Genomic DNA, 15498 nt, shown 5'->3' with positions numbered 1-15498 from the left:
CTTGTCTCCTCTCCCCTCTCACGTACAACTTTTTCCTCTCCAACATGGTAAAAGGCTTACACCCGTTCGCTGTATCTTAGGGAAGGCGCCGATTTCATCCACTGATCTTCACCAAGCACGGCCAGTTCATGGAAAACGGCGACATCACCGACGGCGGGCGGGAAATCGTCTTCCAGATCGCTTCCACCGTCCTGGATCCATGGCCCACGGTCAAAGCGCAGGTCAAGAACGGCAGCTTGAATTTCAGACCCCTTTTCCGCCAACGTCGGCCAAGTCCTCTACCACTACCTGCACACACCAAACAATACACCCCCGTCAACCCGCTCCACGTCGACCCCCATCGTCAACCAAACAATCATCATCCTCCCCCAAATCGAGCCCATCTACTACGACCTTCAAGGCATCGCCATGATGACGCCAAGTCCTGTGCGTCTGCCTCGTGGCTCGGATCCTCAAGCTCCCCGACCTGGAACAGGCCGCGACGGCCCAATCTCGAAAAGGGCATCTGGATCCTCGACATCAAGGCCGTCGACGTGACCATCAAGGGCTTCGTCGGCAACAACCCCATCGTGGTGCACAAGCTCAAGCAGATGAAGGAGTAGGACATTGCGTGGGGGGTTAGACATAGGTTGTTGGGCCCGCACCCGCTGCCGGAGAACCAGAACCCGGTGTATACGTGGATAATTAGTGAGCGGGCCGGACAAGGTGGAGTGGGAAAAGCCCGAGTGGCCGGCTTGGGTGGCGAGGTTGAAGGAGGAATTTATCACGCATATGATGATGCAGGTGCTGCTTGGGCTTGCGTTTGAAGGAGCACGGCAAGGTTTGGGCGGTTCGGGGAAACAGGCCTGAGGGGTTGCCTGTATATGTACTTCATTGGCGCCAGGGTTGATATCGGAGTCAAGCTCGACCTTTCTGATGTGTAATTACCTACAAATATATATTTAAGCCGTTCAGACATCTGTCAGTCATAATCATTCAAATTCTTGACCTTCGATATAGGATATGGTGAATGAAACTTTAGCAAGAAAATATTCTAGAAAACGAGAAACGGCTGAACTTGCACAAAGTTGGATACGTCAAGGACTCGGTAGCTCGACTCAGGCAGTTTCTTCGCTGGACAAGAAGGCGATGGCAGAGTCGAGCCGCCAGTCATCGTCTCTTGGGTTCGACCTGAAAATAAACTGTCCTGTCTTCATTCACTTCGAGTGACTCTTCCCCAAAGAATCACTTGCGGGACGAAACAGCATCTCACACTCGGGTTCACAGGTACTGCGCAGGAAGACATCAGAACAACAGAAGTGTTTTGTCATGACTAGCAGACCATGCTGAACATCTCAGGTCATGTGTATCCGGGTCATCAAACCATCTCATCTAGGACATGGAGGAACAAGCACACACTGAGTACGCTCACAAGTAAACTACGTCATGATACGACCATCTCAAGCCATGTCCCGATACCCATTTCATTCCATTCATTCATTCCAGCCCAGCAAAATAGAAGAGCAAAAGAAGCAAGCAAAACCACCCAACTCCCAACACCCCCAATATCTCCTCCCCCAACCCACCCAGCTCTAATGCGAAATATACTGAAACACCGCGCTCACCTCCCTCTCTCCGCATTCCTGCTTCAGCAAATGATCCTGTATCCCCTTCAACCCGTCATTGACAAAATGATTCCACGTGCTGGTATCGCCGTACAGCATCGCCTGGGCCTTGATGTGCTGCTTGCCGTCGGGCCTGCAGCGCTTGCACTTGAACGTGTCGTGGGTGTCACTGGTCGTGTCGGGCCTGTATTGGAACAGTTCCCGCAGCGAGTCCAGACTGAAGTGCCGCTCCACGTCCTCGGCGGAATCGACCACGCACGACGACAAGGACTGCTTGTGGCTCTGACGCTGGAAGATCTTTTCCTCGATGGTGCCCGTGGCAATGAAGCGGTAGACGAAGCAGTCTTTCTTTTGCCCGTCACGCCAGACACGCGCCAGAGCTTGCTGGTCGGCGGCCGGGTTCCAGTCCGGGTCGAACAGGACGAGACGGTTCGCACCGATCAGGTTGAGACCGCAACCGCCGGCTTTGGATGAAAGAAGGAAAACGAATTCGGGCCCCTCGGGGTCGTTGAACTTGTCGACCAGCTTCTGGCGCTTGTTGACGTTCATGGTCCCGTCGAGACGCAGGCAGCCGTACCCGCGGCATCGGCAAAGGCGCTCGAACAGGTCGAGGGTTTGCGTGTAGTTGCTGATGAGGACGATCTTGTCGTTGGTGTCTTGGCGGATGCGCGCCAGCATGCGGTCGAGCACCATCATTTTGCCTGAATACCACGTCTTGATGTCGCGGTCGCGGCCGCGGGCGTCTTTGGGGACATAGTCTTCGGGCCAGAACTGTTCGCAGCCTGGCAAGTCGGCGGGGAGATCGAGAAGGTCGGGGTGGTTGCAGAGCTTTTTGAGAATGCCGATGGCTTTGAGCGGTTGGGAACCTTTGCCGCGCAGCAGAGCCTGGATGTCGGGCGAGGTGATGAAGTAGTTGTACAGGTCGACCTGGAAAGGGGCCAGGTTGCAGAAGACGACGTGCTCGTACTTGACAGGGAGGTACTTGGAGAGAATGTCGTTGGTGCGGCGAATGATGAAACGGTTGACAATGGCGGCGAGCTCGGCAAGGCATTCATCGCCGCGTTTGCGCTCGGCTTCGGAGGCATCGGCATCGCGACCGCGGAGAATAGGAATTTCGAAGCGCTTGCGGAATTCCAACCGGCTACCAAGAAGATCCGGGTTGGCGAAGCTGATGAGGGAGAAGTACTCGGACAGGTCGTTTTGGATGGGCGTGCCCGACAAGATGACGCGGCGAGAGACGTTCAGGCTGTTAAGGGCATTGAACGTCTGACTATCGCCGTTCTTGAGGCGGTGGCCCTCGTCGCAGAGCATAAGGCCGATAGGAGTGCCTTTAAGTTCCTCGACGTTGAGGCGGAGGGTTTCGTACGAGACGATGATGACGGGCCGAGTGACGGACCGGCCGCTGGCCATGGCCCATTGGCGGAGCTGACGGGTCAACTCCTCTTTGGAGGCCTTGCCATCGATGGCAAAGGGGGTGATGGCATCGGCGCCCAGCCATTTAGTCAGCTCGTTGGCCCAGTTGCGGACCAGACTCGAGGGGCAGGCGACGATGGCTTTTTGAATGGTGGGCTTGCCGGCCTCGGGGGATTGCTTCAGCAGGGTCCAGAGAAGGGTGATGCATTGGAGGGTCTTGCCGAGACCCATTTCGTCGGCCATGATACAGCCGTTCGCCTTGGGGTCGATCATGCCCGTGACGCAGCGATACATGAACTTTACGCCTTCGATCTGGTGGGGACGGAGCACCTTGGCAAGTTTGGGGTCGATGACGACGGGAACGCGGGGACGCTCTCCTTCGACCTTCTTCTTGATGCCGAGGATTTCGGCGAGGCTCTTGTGAACAAGGGGAGCATCGACCTTAGCCTTAACAGGCTCGGCTTCCTTCTTCTCCGTTTCTTCCTCCGGTTTGGGTTCCTCTTTGGGCTTGTCGTCGACAGTCGGGTCGTAGAGCACAATGGCGAACTCTCCACAGGGGTCATGCAGGGGTTTGGCAATGAAGACGGTGCCTCGTCTCATGCCGAGGAGGGGCGGTGGGCGGTTGGGATTGTAGGCATGGACGTTCTTGTTGGCGAGGGGAACGGAGAAAGCCTTGCGGAAGACTTGGTCCTTGTCCTTGACCTGGAAGACGGGGAAGCGGTTGGCATCCCGAGTCGCCAGGGCAAGGCGGTCGGCGTTGGTGTATGGTTTGTCGCCATCGTTTTCACCATCGGCGCCCGAGTAGTCAATTTTCCGGCGCTTGCGGGCAGGACGATCGGTCGCAACAGTACGAGTGGCCGAGCTGGGACATTTGAAGGGTTTGTGCAGGCGTTCGAGGGTCTGTGGTGTTGGGAAGCGGCTGCGAGGCCCGAGATTCTCTTTGTTGGCTGCCGGAGCTGCAGCCCCTGGTGCGCTCCTAGACAGGGTCAGTCTTTGTCCTTGAGCTGGGACCAAAGTAAACATACATGATGGGCGGGGCGCGTCGCGGAGGTTCAGTGCAGGCTATGGCAATGCAGGAGGGAACAAAAAGTTAAGAGAACATAAAGAGTGTTTCTATGACGGTCTGAAAAGAAATGAAGGGGGACACGGAAAGAAAGGGGAAAAAAAAATCAATTGGCTGGTGTTGTGTGAGGATCAATGCTGGGAAGGAGCGCTCTGTTGATGTTCGGAGACCGAGACGCGTCGATTTCCAGGCAGCAAGGCCAGAGACGCGCCGGCCCCACGATGTCATGTGACATGGAACGGTCCGCTCCAACGACCGACCCGGACCCGAGCTTCGGCGGAGCTGCACCCCGCTGCACGGGCATTCAGTTGCATCTCATTCCAAGGCAAATTCACAACTGGAAGCTTGGCCAATTCAGATCAACTCCTGTAGACCAACCTTGAAATGCTCATGGCCTGGAACTCCTAGATTCAACTAAACCAAAGCTGACATCAGCACGAGCAGACATCTCCACCACCCACTGCTCCATTGCATTGTCCTTCCCCCAGAAACATGGCTACATATTTCAACATCTTGTTGTTCCTCTGTGCCTTTCCCCTCTCCAGCTTGCAGGTCTCTGAACCCCCTCTTGGTCTCCTCCATCTTCCTCCTGGAAATGACAGAGAGACACGCATACGCCGGGTTCATTGGCTTTTGTACACCGTACAAACCATGGAACCCCAGGATGAGATTCGGAGGATTTTGATGAGGAACCTTACCGAAGAATTGTATACACTGCTGTTCAGGAATCGTCGGCAGCAGCAACAGGAGCAGCAGCAGTGAAGTCTCACATGCTCGGCCCGGACCGCACCCCGCCGCATCCCCCATCTCCACTAAGCCCCGCCACCTCTACTAACCTCTTCCGCTTCCTCTTATCCGGATCTTGAATACATTCCAGCCTCCACAACTGAGCCATTGAGACTTTTTCGTGTTGAGGATATGTTTGTTTGATAAGCTGTACTCCGGGCCAATTCGCACATTGCCTCATGTCAAGATTATTGTTGAACCTCGGCCACTTCATCCTCAACCCCTATACACCATGAGCCATCCCTTCACCCCTTAGCCTTCCTCATCCACCACCATGTCCGCCGACTTTTGGGCCGGCTACATCTCCGGCGCCGCTTCCATCATCCTGGGCAACCCCCTCGACGTTCTCAAGGTCCGCCTCCAAGCCGGCCATTCAACCACTTCACCAAAACCCCCCGGGACAACAAACCCCCTCCACCCACCACCGCCAACCTCTACCGCCTACACCACCTACATCCGCCCCTTCCTCCTCGGCACCGCGGCCCCAGTCCTCGGCTACGGCGCGCTCAACGCCTTGCTGTTCGTCTCCTACAACCGGACCGAAGCCTTCCTGAACCGCTATCTCTCTCCCCCCTCGACCAGCAATTCCCTCTCGGACGAGAATGCGGGTGGAGGGTTTGAAACCCGCGGCACAAACCTCCTCACAACATGGCTCGCCGGCGCCGCGGGCGGGTTGGCGACATGGGTGGTGTCGGCGCCGACAGAGTTGGTCAAGTGTAGGGCGCAGTTGGAGATTCCTGCCCAAGGATATGGGACCTCATCATCGTTACCAACAACAGAAGCATCAGGCCGAGCACGACCAGGCCAAGGGTCAGCGACCTCTCTCTCCATCGCCCGCCAAATCCTCCACACCCACGGCTTGCGCGGGTTGTACTTCGGCGGCGGGGTCACCGCGGTTCGCGACAGCGTGGGGTACGGCTTCTACTTTTGGGGGTATGAGCTGTGTTCGCGGTGGATGAGCACCTGGGCACCGCCATCATCCTCTGCTGATGGTGATGGTGGCGGCGGAGTCATGAGCAGCGAGGCCGCGAGGGTTCTGCTTTGCGGCGGGCTGGCCGGCATCATCACCTGGGCGAGCATCTTCCCATTGGACGTGATCAAGACGAGGATGCAGGCTCAGCCTGATGTTTTTTCCGCTCATCATCATCCCAGGTCAGGATCATCACTGTCAGGCGAAACGACGCCTCTGCTTTCTTCTTCTCAGCATCGCTATCCTCAAGCACAACAGCAACACCCCCAGCAGCAACACCCCCACCCACAAAGTGCCAACACCAACCCAACCCGCCACACCGCCTGGGCCGTCGCAAAGGACACCTACCGCGCTGAAGGGTGGCGTGCCTTCTTCCGAGGTCTCGGCGTGTGCAGCGCCCGCGCGTTTGTCGTCAACGCGGTGCAGTGGGCGGTGTATGAGTGGATCATGGCCGAGCTGGGGCAGGGGAGGAGGCCGCAGCAACAACAACAACAGAACAACGAGGAGATGAGGGTGTTTTCCGGGTAGGTAAGGTAGGGAGGGCTCGATGGAGGGATGTACTCCGTCCGTACCGAGGTGCTGCTGGATGGACATACTCACATTTTTGGAGTGGAGGGTTCGGTGCTTGTGGGTGAATGAATGGATGGATAGATGGATAGACTCGTCTGAGGAATGTGGGTGGTAGAGGTTGATAGAAACAGGCTGAGAACGACAAGCTGATAGAGGTTGGATAATACAACAGAGGTTGGGGATAGAGCAGCAGAACGGCGGAGGGTACAACCAGACCAACCCGCCTTCAGAAGGTCTGATACTAGACACGCAAACACAGCTGGGAATTTCATGTCTCCCATCCTTTGATGCTTCTGCTGCTGCTCTTCGCCACCCACTCGCATCTCAAGAGTTCCACACAAACTTACCTGAAGCCACCCAGGAAGCGCCCGCGGCTCAACACGTTCAGGATACGAGGAACACATCAATCACACAATGTCGAGATGAGAGAGAAAAGTGTACCAAAAGATCTCCGCATTCATTCCACGTGAGTACTAGGTAGGCTAGGTAGGGCATTTCCCTCCCACCAAACCTTTGGCACGAAGGTGCCGAGGTGATTAAGGTAGAAGGTAAGTGTCCACCCGCCTCCAAAACCTTGAAAACACCAGGACCGCGAAACTCGGCGCAATGCAATGCAATGCATCCATCTCATCCATCTCATCCCATCCATCCAACCATCCCAACCGACGTCCAATTACGCCGCCACCGCTCTTCCGATGGTATAAAACAACGGAGAAAACAAGAAAACGAACTAAAACTCGATAGAAGAAAAGGGGGTATCACATGCAAACATCCCATCCCATTCCCATTCCTCATTCCCATTGTTCACCAAGCCCGACCGACCGACCTTTAAGAAAAAAACCGACCGACCAGACCCGACCGAAAACTCCAATTCTTAAACCACCCACCCATGCATAGCACCACCCGGGTATATTGTCCATCCCGAAACCCCATTGATGAAAGAGACTAGAAAGAAGAGATGGAATCCCCATAGTAAAAAAAAAAAAAAAAGGAAAAACCACCGCCCCCGAACCAGACCAGACCGAATTTCTCTCTATATAAACCGGGCTTGTATCATCTCTAAGTCCTGCTCCGTCCGTCCGTCCCAAAAGGACAGTCGTCGTCGAACCCGAAACAACAACCCTTCCCGATGAATGAAATGAAATCCATTGCCTGATCCCGTAATACCCCATGATGCCTGCGAATGCCCCGACTGAGATGCATGCCGCCAGTTACCTAAGGAAAGAGATAGGAAAAGAAAATCCACATGCTGAGCTGGAAGAAAGAAAAACATGAGTCCAGATCCCGATGCCAAAGACCAAGCCTAAGCCGGTCCATGGTGCGCTCGCTGTCAGGCGATGGACGAGTATGGGTGAGCAGGCGTGGAGGAAAGCCGTGGGAGAAGACAGCAGTGGCCGATGGATGACCAAGTGTGATGATCCCAAAGCCAGCCAGCTAATCCTCTCCACCACCCAGCTTTCCAAAGGCGACCAACAGAGAGTCGCAGCCCTGAGAAACCCAAATGATCCCACCACCACAGGCGAGACGGGGAGCCCTGTCGATCGGAACCAAGAACGCACTGGCCGGTGTATGCTATGCATGGCCATGTTGGATCCTGTGTGATGACGGGCTCGATCGTATCCGGAACGAAAAGATGAGAAAGAAAACAACCGAAAAAAATGCCGTATCAACATGCCATCATATCTCGTGACGTCATCAGTCGTGAAAAGTCGTGTTTGTAATGTTTACAATGTTTCACAGGGCCGTGGTGGTGTCGAACTCGATGACGGTTGCCGTGTCCCGAATGCCACAAACTGGCTGCGCGCGCAAAGCCCAAGTGCTCCCGCGGCTGGTGTGGATCAAGGCCGGTCTGTGCAGAGTTGTCGAGAACTCGGCGAGAAGTTGGTGATGAGCATCGCGTCGACTCCGTTCGAGGCCGGCGAAACGAAAAACAGAAAATGAAAACTGGGCAGAATGTCGTTTGTCGATGATGGCTGCCGATGTGTTGGCGCTGGACACACTAAGCATGTTTGTCGGATGGTGCGAACCGTGAGAAAACATGAAAACAAGTGCTGATGTCGCGGGCTCTGGACTTCGTCAAGAGTGGAAATCGTCGTCGAGGCAGTCGTTGTACCCCCCTTCCAAGAAGAGAAACAAGAGAACCTGCTTCCGGTCGGCGCAAGCAAGCACCGCTCCCACAGCTGGTATGCTTCCCCCAGCCATGAGACAGCCATGCAAACAAATCCATCACGCCCTCGCCATCGCGAAAGCATGAACAGATCCCCGCACCGGACCAAGAAGCTCCGAAGAAAAAGAGAACAGTCCTCTACCGTCCACCCCAGCAAAGGGGAGAGAACAGCACCCGCCCAACATGTTTGCGCGACACACAACACGGGTCGGACTGTCCGAAGCCCATTACGGCTTCAGATCGTCGACGCACATGTCGTAGAGCTCCTCACAGAAATTGTCCAGCTCAAAAATCTTGAACTGGTGCTGCCAGCGGCTGGTGAAGTCGGGGTCGCGCCAGGCGGCCGAGATGTTGCGGCTCCAGCCGTACAGCTCAATGTTCCAGCCCAGGGCGAGCACGCGCTCGATGTTTTTCTTAAAACCATCCGAGTACTGCGCCGAGGCCGCGTCACCCGTAGCCAGAATCATGGTTGCCGGCTCCGGCGTGTCCATCGCGCTCTGGAGGATCTTGAGATGCAGAAGCTCATCGACACCCTGCTCGCCCTGCTTCATCATGACGCGTCCGTTGGCACCCGAGTCCTCGCCCGAGGTGTCAGCCCCGGACGTGTCAAAAGCGGGTGCGTTCGGGGTGTTGTTGCCATTCTTGCCCTTGCGGCGACGCACGGGCGAGGCAACCGGCTTCGGCACGCGCTCCAAAATGTTCATCTCGTAGTCAAGCTCTTCAGCCTGCAGCATGTAGCCCGGCCAGCGCTTGTTGTACGAGTTGGACAAGGAGCCCGCCACGATCCTCTTGGCGACATTTCGGTCGCGGACGAGGATGGTGTGGAAGTTCTTGAAGGAAAAGGGCGGAGCCAAAACCCGCTTGGTGATGGGGATACCGCGGCTCTCCTTCATGCTGTCGTAGAAGCCGATGATGATGTTGGACAGGTCGACGAAAATGTGAATGGGGTTGCGCGCAATGAAGCCCGAGAATCGGTCGGAGCGGACCTTGGCGTCGTCCAGCTTGAGATCGCCAACCTTGTGGCGGAGGAAGCGTTCCTTCTCGGCCCTAGTCGTCCAGTATTTGGGAACCAGCTGATCGCGGCCCAGCGTGCCAGCCGGGACGTCGTAGCACTTGAAACCCTTCCAGGGCTTGATCGGAGTCTCGGGAAACGGAACCTCGATGGGAGAAGCGGAGAACGGGCCAGGCGTGGTCTTGGCCACGGGCTGAATGACCTTGGACGCCGGAGTGGCAAGAATGAGGGCAGACGACTCAGTCTTCTTGGGCGTGCTGGCCACGGGCGCCGTCGCAATGGAGAGCGTCTTGTTGGGAGATGCGGCGCGCGGAGTCGGCGAACCATTGAAGTGGTGGGAAAGGTGGATGCTGGGATCGTCCAGGAAATGGCTGACGCGGTCCTGGATGCTAGCCAAAGCCTCGCGCAGGCCGTTGCCGAGATGAGCCGTGGTGTCCTGTGCTCCATTGTCCGTATGAACTTGGTTATCATATTGAGCATCCGGAGAGTGGATCTTGACCGGATAAACGGTGGCAGAGTGGGTGTTGCGGACTGCCTCGTTGCCAACCTGAACTCCACCGCCAGCATGGGCGCCATCATTGTGAAGCGCCGCCATGAACGCGGTCGGAGTCCGAGCTTCGGGCTCGGCTCGGAAGGGGTTAGCTTCCTTGAAGCCGAGCTCCACGGCCAGAGACTTGGGCAACAGAGACACTCCGCCATCCGCGTCGTCATCAGACTCGTCATCAGAAGCGCTGCCAGGCGAGATCGTCGGACGGCTCCACTGGCCCGACTCGCACGAAGTCTCACTGCCGTGCGACGGGGTTTTGGAAGTGAAGTGGTCATGCGCCTTGGGAGTCATGCCCCGAACGCCGCAGCCACATTCAGCCTTGGTGGACTCGAACGTTGCCTCAGTGGCAGTAGTTGTGTGGGTGGCGGCGACCGGCTTGCCGCAGAGCACCTGCCAGTGGGGCGAAGGCACGGCGTCGGCCATGAGCTCTTCGTAGGAAAGTTGCTCGAACGGAGTCTTGATCTTGAGGGGACGGGACGTGAAGGAGCCCAGGCGATCGTCCCGCTCAGACTTGCGGCGCTCGCGAATCGTCGCTGCGACATGGTCGAAATGAGCTTGGGCGACGTCGGCGGTGTATTGTCCGGCAGTTGCATTGTCGACACCGTTCTTCAAGGCCTCGCTGGCCGTGATCTCAATCGCCGTTTCGGCGTCGCTGTGACAGGCGGCAATCTCGCCAAAAACTTGCTTGCGGCGGGCATCAGAACGCTCGTATCCAGTGGAGAGCATCATGGCGCGGAGTTCGGGGTCCATGCTGTGGACAAAGTCCTGGAGCGACTCGACGTCGACCGAGTTGTCGGCATTTTCGATAATTCGGAACTGAGAGGGAGGGTCGGTAAAGAGCTTCTTGAGGCCCTGAGGGGAGAGCTGCGACAGATAGTAGGAGGGGCCGGAAGTGGAAGTGAGGAAGGCCTCAGTCCACTTGGCCAGAAGGTCTAGATCTTCGCCTAGGCGACGGTTGCCGCGCTGAACACGGCCGAAGTAAGTGGAAGAAGCCATTGCTCTCTTCTCATCAGTTGTGGGGATGCTGCGAGAGAGACAAAGGCTGGCGTTGGGAGAATGGTGGAAGGTGAAAGGTGTGGTAGAGAGAGACGTGGAAATTGGCGGGGTCGATCTGAAGTTGATGGTGGAAGAAGAGTGTTGTGCGAAGGAAATTTGTCACAAGTTGTGTGCGGTTTGTCGGTGGTCGGTGGAAAAATGGTCGAAAAAGAAAGTCGCAAAGTCGCAGCCTGCGGGGCAGGACAAACCGGGTCGGTCAACTTGTCGAGTCGGGCTGGCTTGGGTCCACGACGTCGGCGCCGAGAACGAAACTTGCGAAATTGACGACCTCCGCGACTAGGGCGAAACCCTCGAAATCAACGCTCGAAATCAACGCTGTCCGCGACGAGTGCGAAATCCGCGACGAGGGGAGATCCGCGACGGCGAGAACCGAAACCAGGCGAAATCCGCGACCAGGGCAGGGTCCGCGATAAATTCGAAATCCGCGACGGAACAAATCAAGGCGTTGTCGAATGCGCAGAACTAAGCAAGTGACGTGAGGATCGATGTGTTGGTGGTGAAAGTCGGCGGTCAATCGAGGCAGTGAAACTCCAAGAGTTCCTGACTCAATTAACGAATCGAATAAGAATGTTGAAGAATGCGGGAGTAAAATCTGGGGGGATCAAATCAACGGTGGTAAATGGAAGCGCGAGTGTCGACGTGGAAAGGTAACAAGGTGTACGAGTAGAGGTGTAAAGTGACGAGTTGAGGTCGAGAGGTGACGGGGAGTTGAGGTCGAAAGGTGGCGAGAAGTTGGGGTCGAGAGGTTTAAAGGTTGTTCAACGACCCAAGGTCCAGTGCTGAGGTGGAAACCTTAAGGTGTGGAAAAGAGTTAAGGTCGAAAGGTGACGAGAAGCTGGGGTCGAAAGGTGGAAAAGGTCGAACGGTTGTTTAACGACCTGAAGTGTTGAGGTGGATGGAAACCTTAAGTTGTGGAGAAGAGTTGAGGTCGAAAGGGTTAAGGTCGAAAGGTATAGAGGAGTTGAGGTGAAAAGGTAACAACCTAAGGTATTGAGGTGGTAAGGTATGTTCGGAGGAGAGGGTAGAGGAGTTGAGGGGTGAATGTGATGTGGAGGTGATGTTGTGTCGTCGGGTTGTCAAGTGTGGAGAGGAGAGAGCGTGCAGAGCGGGAACTCGGGCGGAAGAGGTCGCGGTTGATGACTTGGCCAAAGTGGGTCCAGGTACGTACCTTGCCTATTCTGGGGAAGAGTGCTTGGCGGGAGAGCCACAAGGCGAGCTTCACTTCAGCCTTTCGTTGGGGATTCTGGTCTTGAAAACAATGAAAATCATCTGTTCTTCCCCGACCTCGTGACTCAACGAAACGACAGTGCACAATAGATTCTGGTCTATTGTTCATGCCCACAATAGATTTGAATTTTTGCACCCACACAATTATTTTTCAACTTCTGCCTTAGCTTCCCAACGCTGCCCTGCGACAATGACTCGATCGGTCAGCTTTCCTCCTTGGCCCCTCACCCCCTTTCCCCCACGAGAAAGTCAACAAACAACCGGAAACCCAAGCCTCAAACCCGCGTATCTCGCGCACCGCAGACCCATTTCCCCCCTCCAGCTCTGACTGGCTTTCCAGCATGAACAACGCACACTTGCATCTCGCAGATCCAGGTTACACTGCTGCTGCACACAAACTTTTGGGACCACTAAGAATCCAGCCACTTGGCTCTGGGTTACCCGCTCCTTGCCTGGTTCAGGAAAGGCCTCGTCCGAAGTGGTCTGTCATTCGATGCCCACGTGAAGCAAGGGAGATGAGATTACGCAGTGCCCGGTGGAGCTCGACCTTGATGCCATTCCTGAGGCCTTTCGCTATCTTCGAGGCCAACTCGTTCGCACAAGCTTCGATGATTACTCCATTGTTTTGCTGCTAGTCTGACGCGCAGAAACTTTACGATGTTTTGAGTCTTCAGCTCAGGGACCAGCTTCTCGCGATAGGCCTCACCAGACATTCGCTTGCACCCAGTGATGTTTCTGGTTCTACAACGTCCTAGCTAGGTACCTATCAACCAACCTGAAGACATGTATGCATGTTGGTGTCCCCCTCAGCCCGATCCAGAAGGTTTGTGCCCAAGGGATGAGCCCAAAGCGGCGCATGCTTCCCCGTTTGGAAATTGGCAGACAATGCCAACACACCTGCTGCATCCCGATTCAACCGACGATGCCCCAGCGGTTCGCAGCACAAACGAACAGGTGTTTGTCCAAAGTCCGGGGAAGTCTTCTTTAGCGGCGGGTGTTCGGGTGTTACGGCTTCCTGCAGCACCTGGCTGGGCTGGCCTGGGCTGCCCGGTTTTCAGGTTTGGTGTTGTGTGTGGATCCCGTCAGATTGAGCCGTGTCTTCCAACCTCCCGTCCCGTCGGCTCCACCCCGTCTTGTCTCCGTCTCCGGGACCCACTCGGGCCGGCCCGCAGATCGCCGGCCCCACTCCGGGCAACCCCAGGTCTTGGGGGAAACACCTACAGGCCAAATGGACTTGAGATGCATGCCAAACTAAATTTCCATTTCCTGTCTTCTCTCCTCAACAGGTACCTACAGACCTGATTCTTCTCAGCCACAGCCAATATATGTTTCCTTCATCTGGGCTAATCCCCAGCTAAATCCATCCCTCATACCGGCTCTCAAGGTAATCCAGGAACTTGGACGGGTCATAGCCAACCCTCGGCTTGTCGACGACGTAAAACTCATGCACCTCGCCTTGGACATTGGGGCCCAAGTTGTTCCAAATCCAAACCCACTGGTTCCGGTAGTCCTCGATGAAGGGCTCGTCAGCCTCGAGGATGAGAGACATGGTGACTCTCCAAGCGTGAAAGAGTTTGGCATCACCGTTGAAACGAGGCCCGGTGCGCAGCGGATGTCGTTTTGGGATTTCTATGTTTTTCAGGGAATTGAAAAGGCATTGGAACTCGGCTCTTAGTTTGTTGGTTTCGGCGTTGATGTCTTGGAGAATGGAGTCCACGGCTGCAGTGGTCTTGATGAAGGCAATGGTTGAACGCAATAGCTAATATCATCAACCAGCTACAAAACAGTAAAGGAACCCGGACGTGGAAGATGTCAAGAGCTAGGAAACTCCATATTTCTATGGCCTACAAGAACCAAAACGTCTCCATGCGTTTGTACACTGAAGTCCAGAAATAGGTGACATCGTGGTATCAGCGCAAGCCTGGTGGTGATACAGACAAAAAGACCAAAGATACACCATGTTGGTCTTCCATTCTGTCGGCTGCTAGACAGACGCCGTTGGAATCCATGGAGACAGCACCCTTCCTATCACAACAGCATCCTGGTACATGTCATCCATCGCAAGACCCACGAACGAAGAAACAGAGAAGACACCGCACACTACCGTTTCAGCAACCGGACTCGCAACATCAGAAACGACTGTAGCACATCAATCTCTGGCTAAAGAAGCCTAACAGGATTGCCGTAGACCCTCCAAGGCTCTGCCGTCCCATCAAGCCCATTCACTCATCTTGGACTTTCGGGCCCAAGTTTTCCAATCTCGGGAGAGAACACAACTTCCATTCCCAGCTTCACATGTCATTAATTGTATTACCCAAAAACACTCTCCAAATGATCAAGAAGCTTGGTAGGGTCGTAATTCACCCTAGGCCCCTCCGTGACATAGAAGTGGTGCACCTGGCTCTGGGCATGGGTTCCCAAATGATTCCAAATCCAGACCCACTGGTTCCGGGGCTCGGTGCCGATGAGGTGCTCGTCAACCTGGAGAATGTACGACATGGTCGTTCTCCAGGCTTCGAAGTTTACAAAATCAGGATCGTAGAGGGCGGCAGGAAGTGGACGGCATTTATCCTCGCGAAGCTCTTCAACAAGGTCGGAGAGGAATTGAACTTGGCCTCTGGGTTTGATGAGCTCTCCTTTCATCTCCTTCAGGGTTTCTTCCATGGCTTGGGTACTGGTGCCCATTGTGAGAGGGTAGTTGTCGGTGCTATGCTCGTGATATTGATGAGTACTGGTAGCTCAAACAATAGTCTTCAGCATACCCATTTGTCGAAACGGCTAAATTAGTACCAGAGATAAGGGCAGAGAACTTCGTGGGCTCCCAATAAATATCTATCCAAGTGTTGTTGGCAATGTTACATCTCCGTGACAAACTCTTCAAACCCAAACTTTGACACCAACGTTCGGGATGGCCGTCCAGACTATGCCGCAAGCATGAAGCATTAGGGTCATGATTTACTCCCTCTGCTAATAGCCCAGCAACCGCCCCCCTCGGAAGCTTCCGTTTGCCCGGATATATTCTTCACTAGTTACCGATAAATCATCCCAAGATACTCCAAAAACTCCCTCGCGTTGTACTGCCC

At 55.2% G+C, this 15498-nt stretch overlaps 5 protein-coding genes across 5 annotated transcripts; 2 read left to right on the top strand and 3 right to left on the bottom strand.

The window, feature by feature from the left end:
- Positions 1-128: 128 nt before the first annotated feature.
- On the top strand, positions 129-602 carry VTJ04DRAFT_10764 (uncharacterized protein; the record flags this gene model as incomplete). The annotated part of the gene is made up of 1 exon (XM_069358538.1): positions 129-602. One exon carries the CDS (start codon positions 129-131, stop codon positions 600-602), a length of 474 nt encoding a protein of 157 aa, XP_069214092.1.
- Positions 603-1571: 969 nt separating this feature from the next.
- Positions 1572-4472, bottom strand: VTJ04DRAFT_10763 (uncharacterized protein; the record flags this gene model as incomplete). The annotated part of the gene is made up of 4 exons (XM_069358537.1): positions 1572-3993; positions 4043-4079; positions 4341-4372; positions 4459-4472. The coding sequence occupies 4 exons, from the start codon at positions 4470-4472 to the stop codon at positions 1572-1574; spliced, it is 2505 nt and encodes an 834-aa protein (XP_069214091.1).
- Positions 4473-5140: 668 nt separating this feature from the next.
- Positions 5141-6364, top strand: VTJ04DRAFT_10762 (uncharacterized protein; the record flags this gene model as incomplete). Its single annotated transcript, XM_069358536.1, has 1 exon — positions 5141-6364. One exon carries the CDS (start codon positions 5141-5143, stop codon positions 6362-6364), a length of 1224 nt encoding a protein of 407 aa, XP_069214090.1.
- A 2436-nt stretch (positions 6365-8800) lies between these two features.
- On the bottom strand, positions 8801-11128 carry VTJ04DRAFT_10761 (uncharacterized protein; the record flags this gene model as incomplete). Its single annotated transcript, XM_069358535.1, has 1 exon — positions 8801-11128. One exon carries the CDS (start codon positions 11126-11128, stop codon positions 8801-8803), a length of 2328 nt encoding a protein of 775 aa, XP_069214089.1.
- Positions 11129-13769: 2641 nt separating this feature from the next.
- VTJ04DRAFT_10760 (uncharacterized protein) lies at positions 13770-15100 on the bottom strand (the record flags this gene model as incomplete). The annotated part of the gene is made up of 2 exons (XM_069358534.1): positions 13770-14174; positions 14780-15100. 2 exons carry the CDS (start codon positions 15098-15100, stop codon positions 13770-13772), a joined length of 726 nt encoding a protein of 241 aa, XP_069214088.1.
- Positions 15101-15498: the final 398 nt, after the last annotated feature.

Source organism: Mycothermus thermophilus (assembly GCF_041956435.1).
Source record: "Mycothermus thermophilus strain CBS 625.91 unplaced genomic scaffold VTJ04scaffold_8, whole genome shotgun sequence".
NCBI lineage: Eukaryota > Fungi > Ascomycota > Sordariomycetes > Sordariales > Chaetomiaceae > Mycothermus > Mycothermus thermophilus.
The sequence above is the reverse complement of the archived record's forward strand: the minus strand, read 5'-3'. Positions and strand labels throughout refer to the sequence as shown.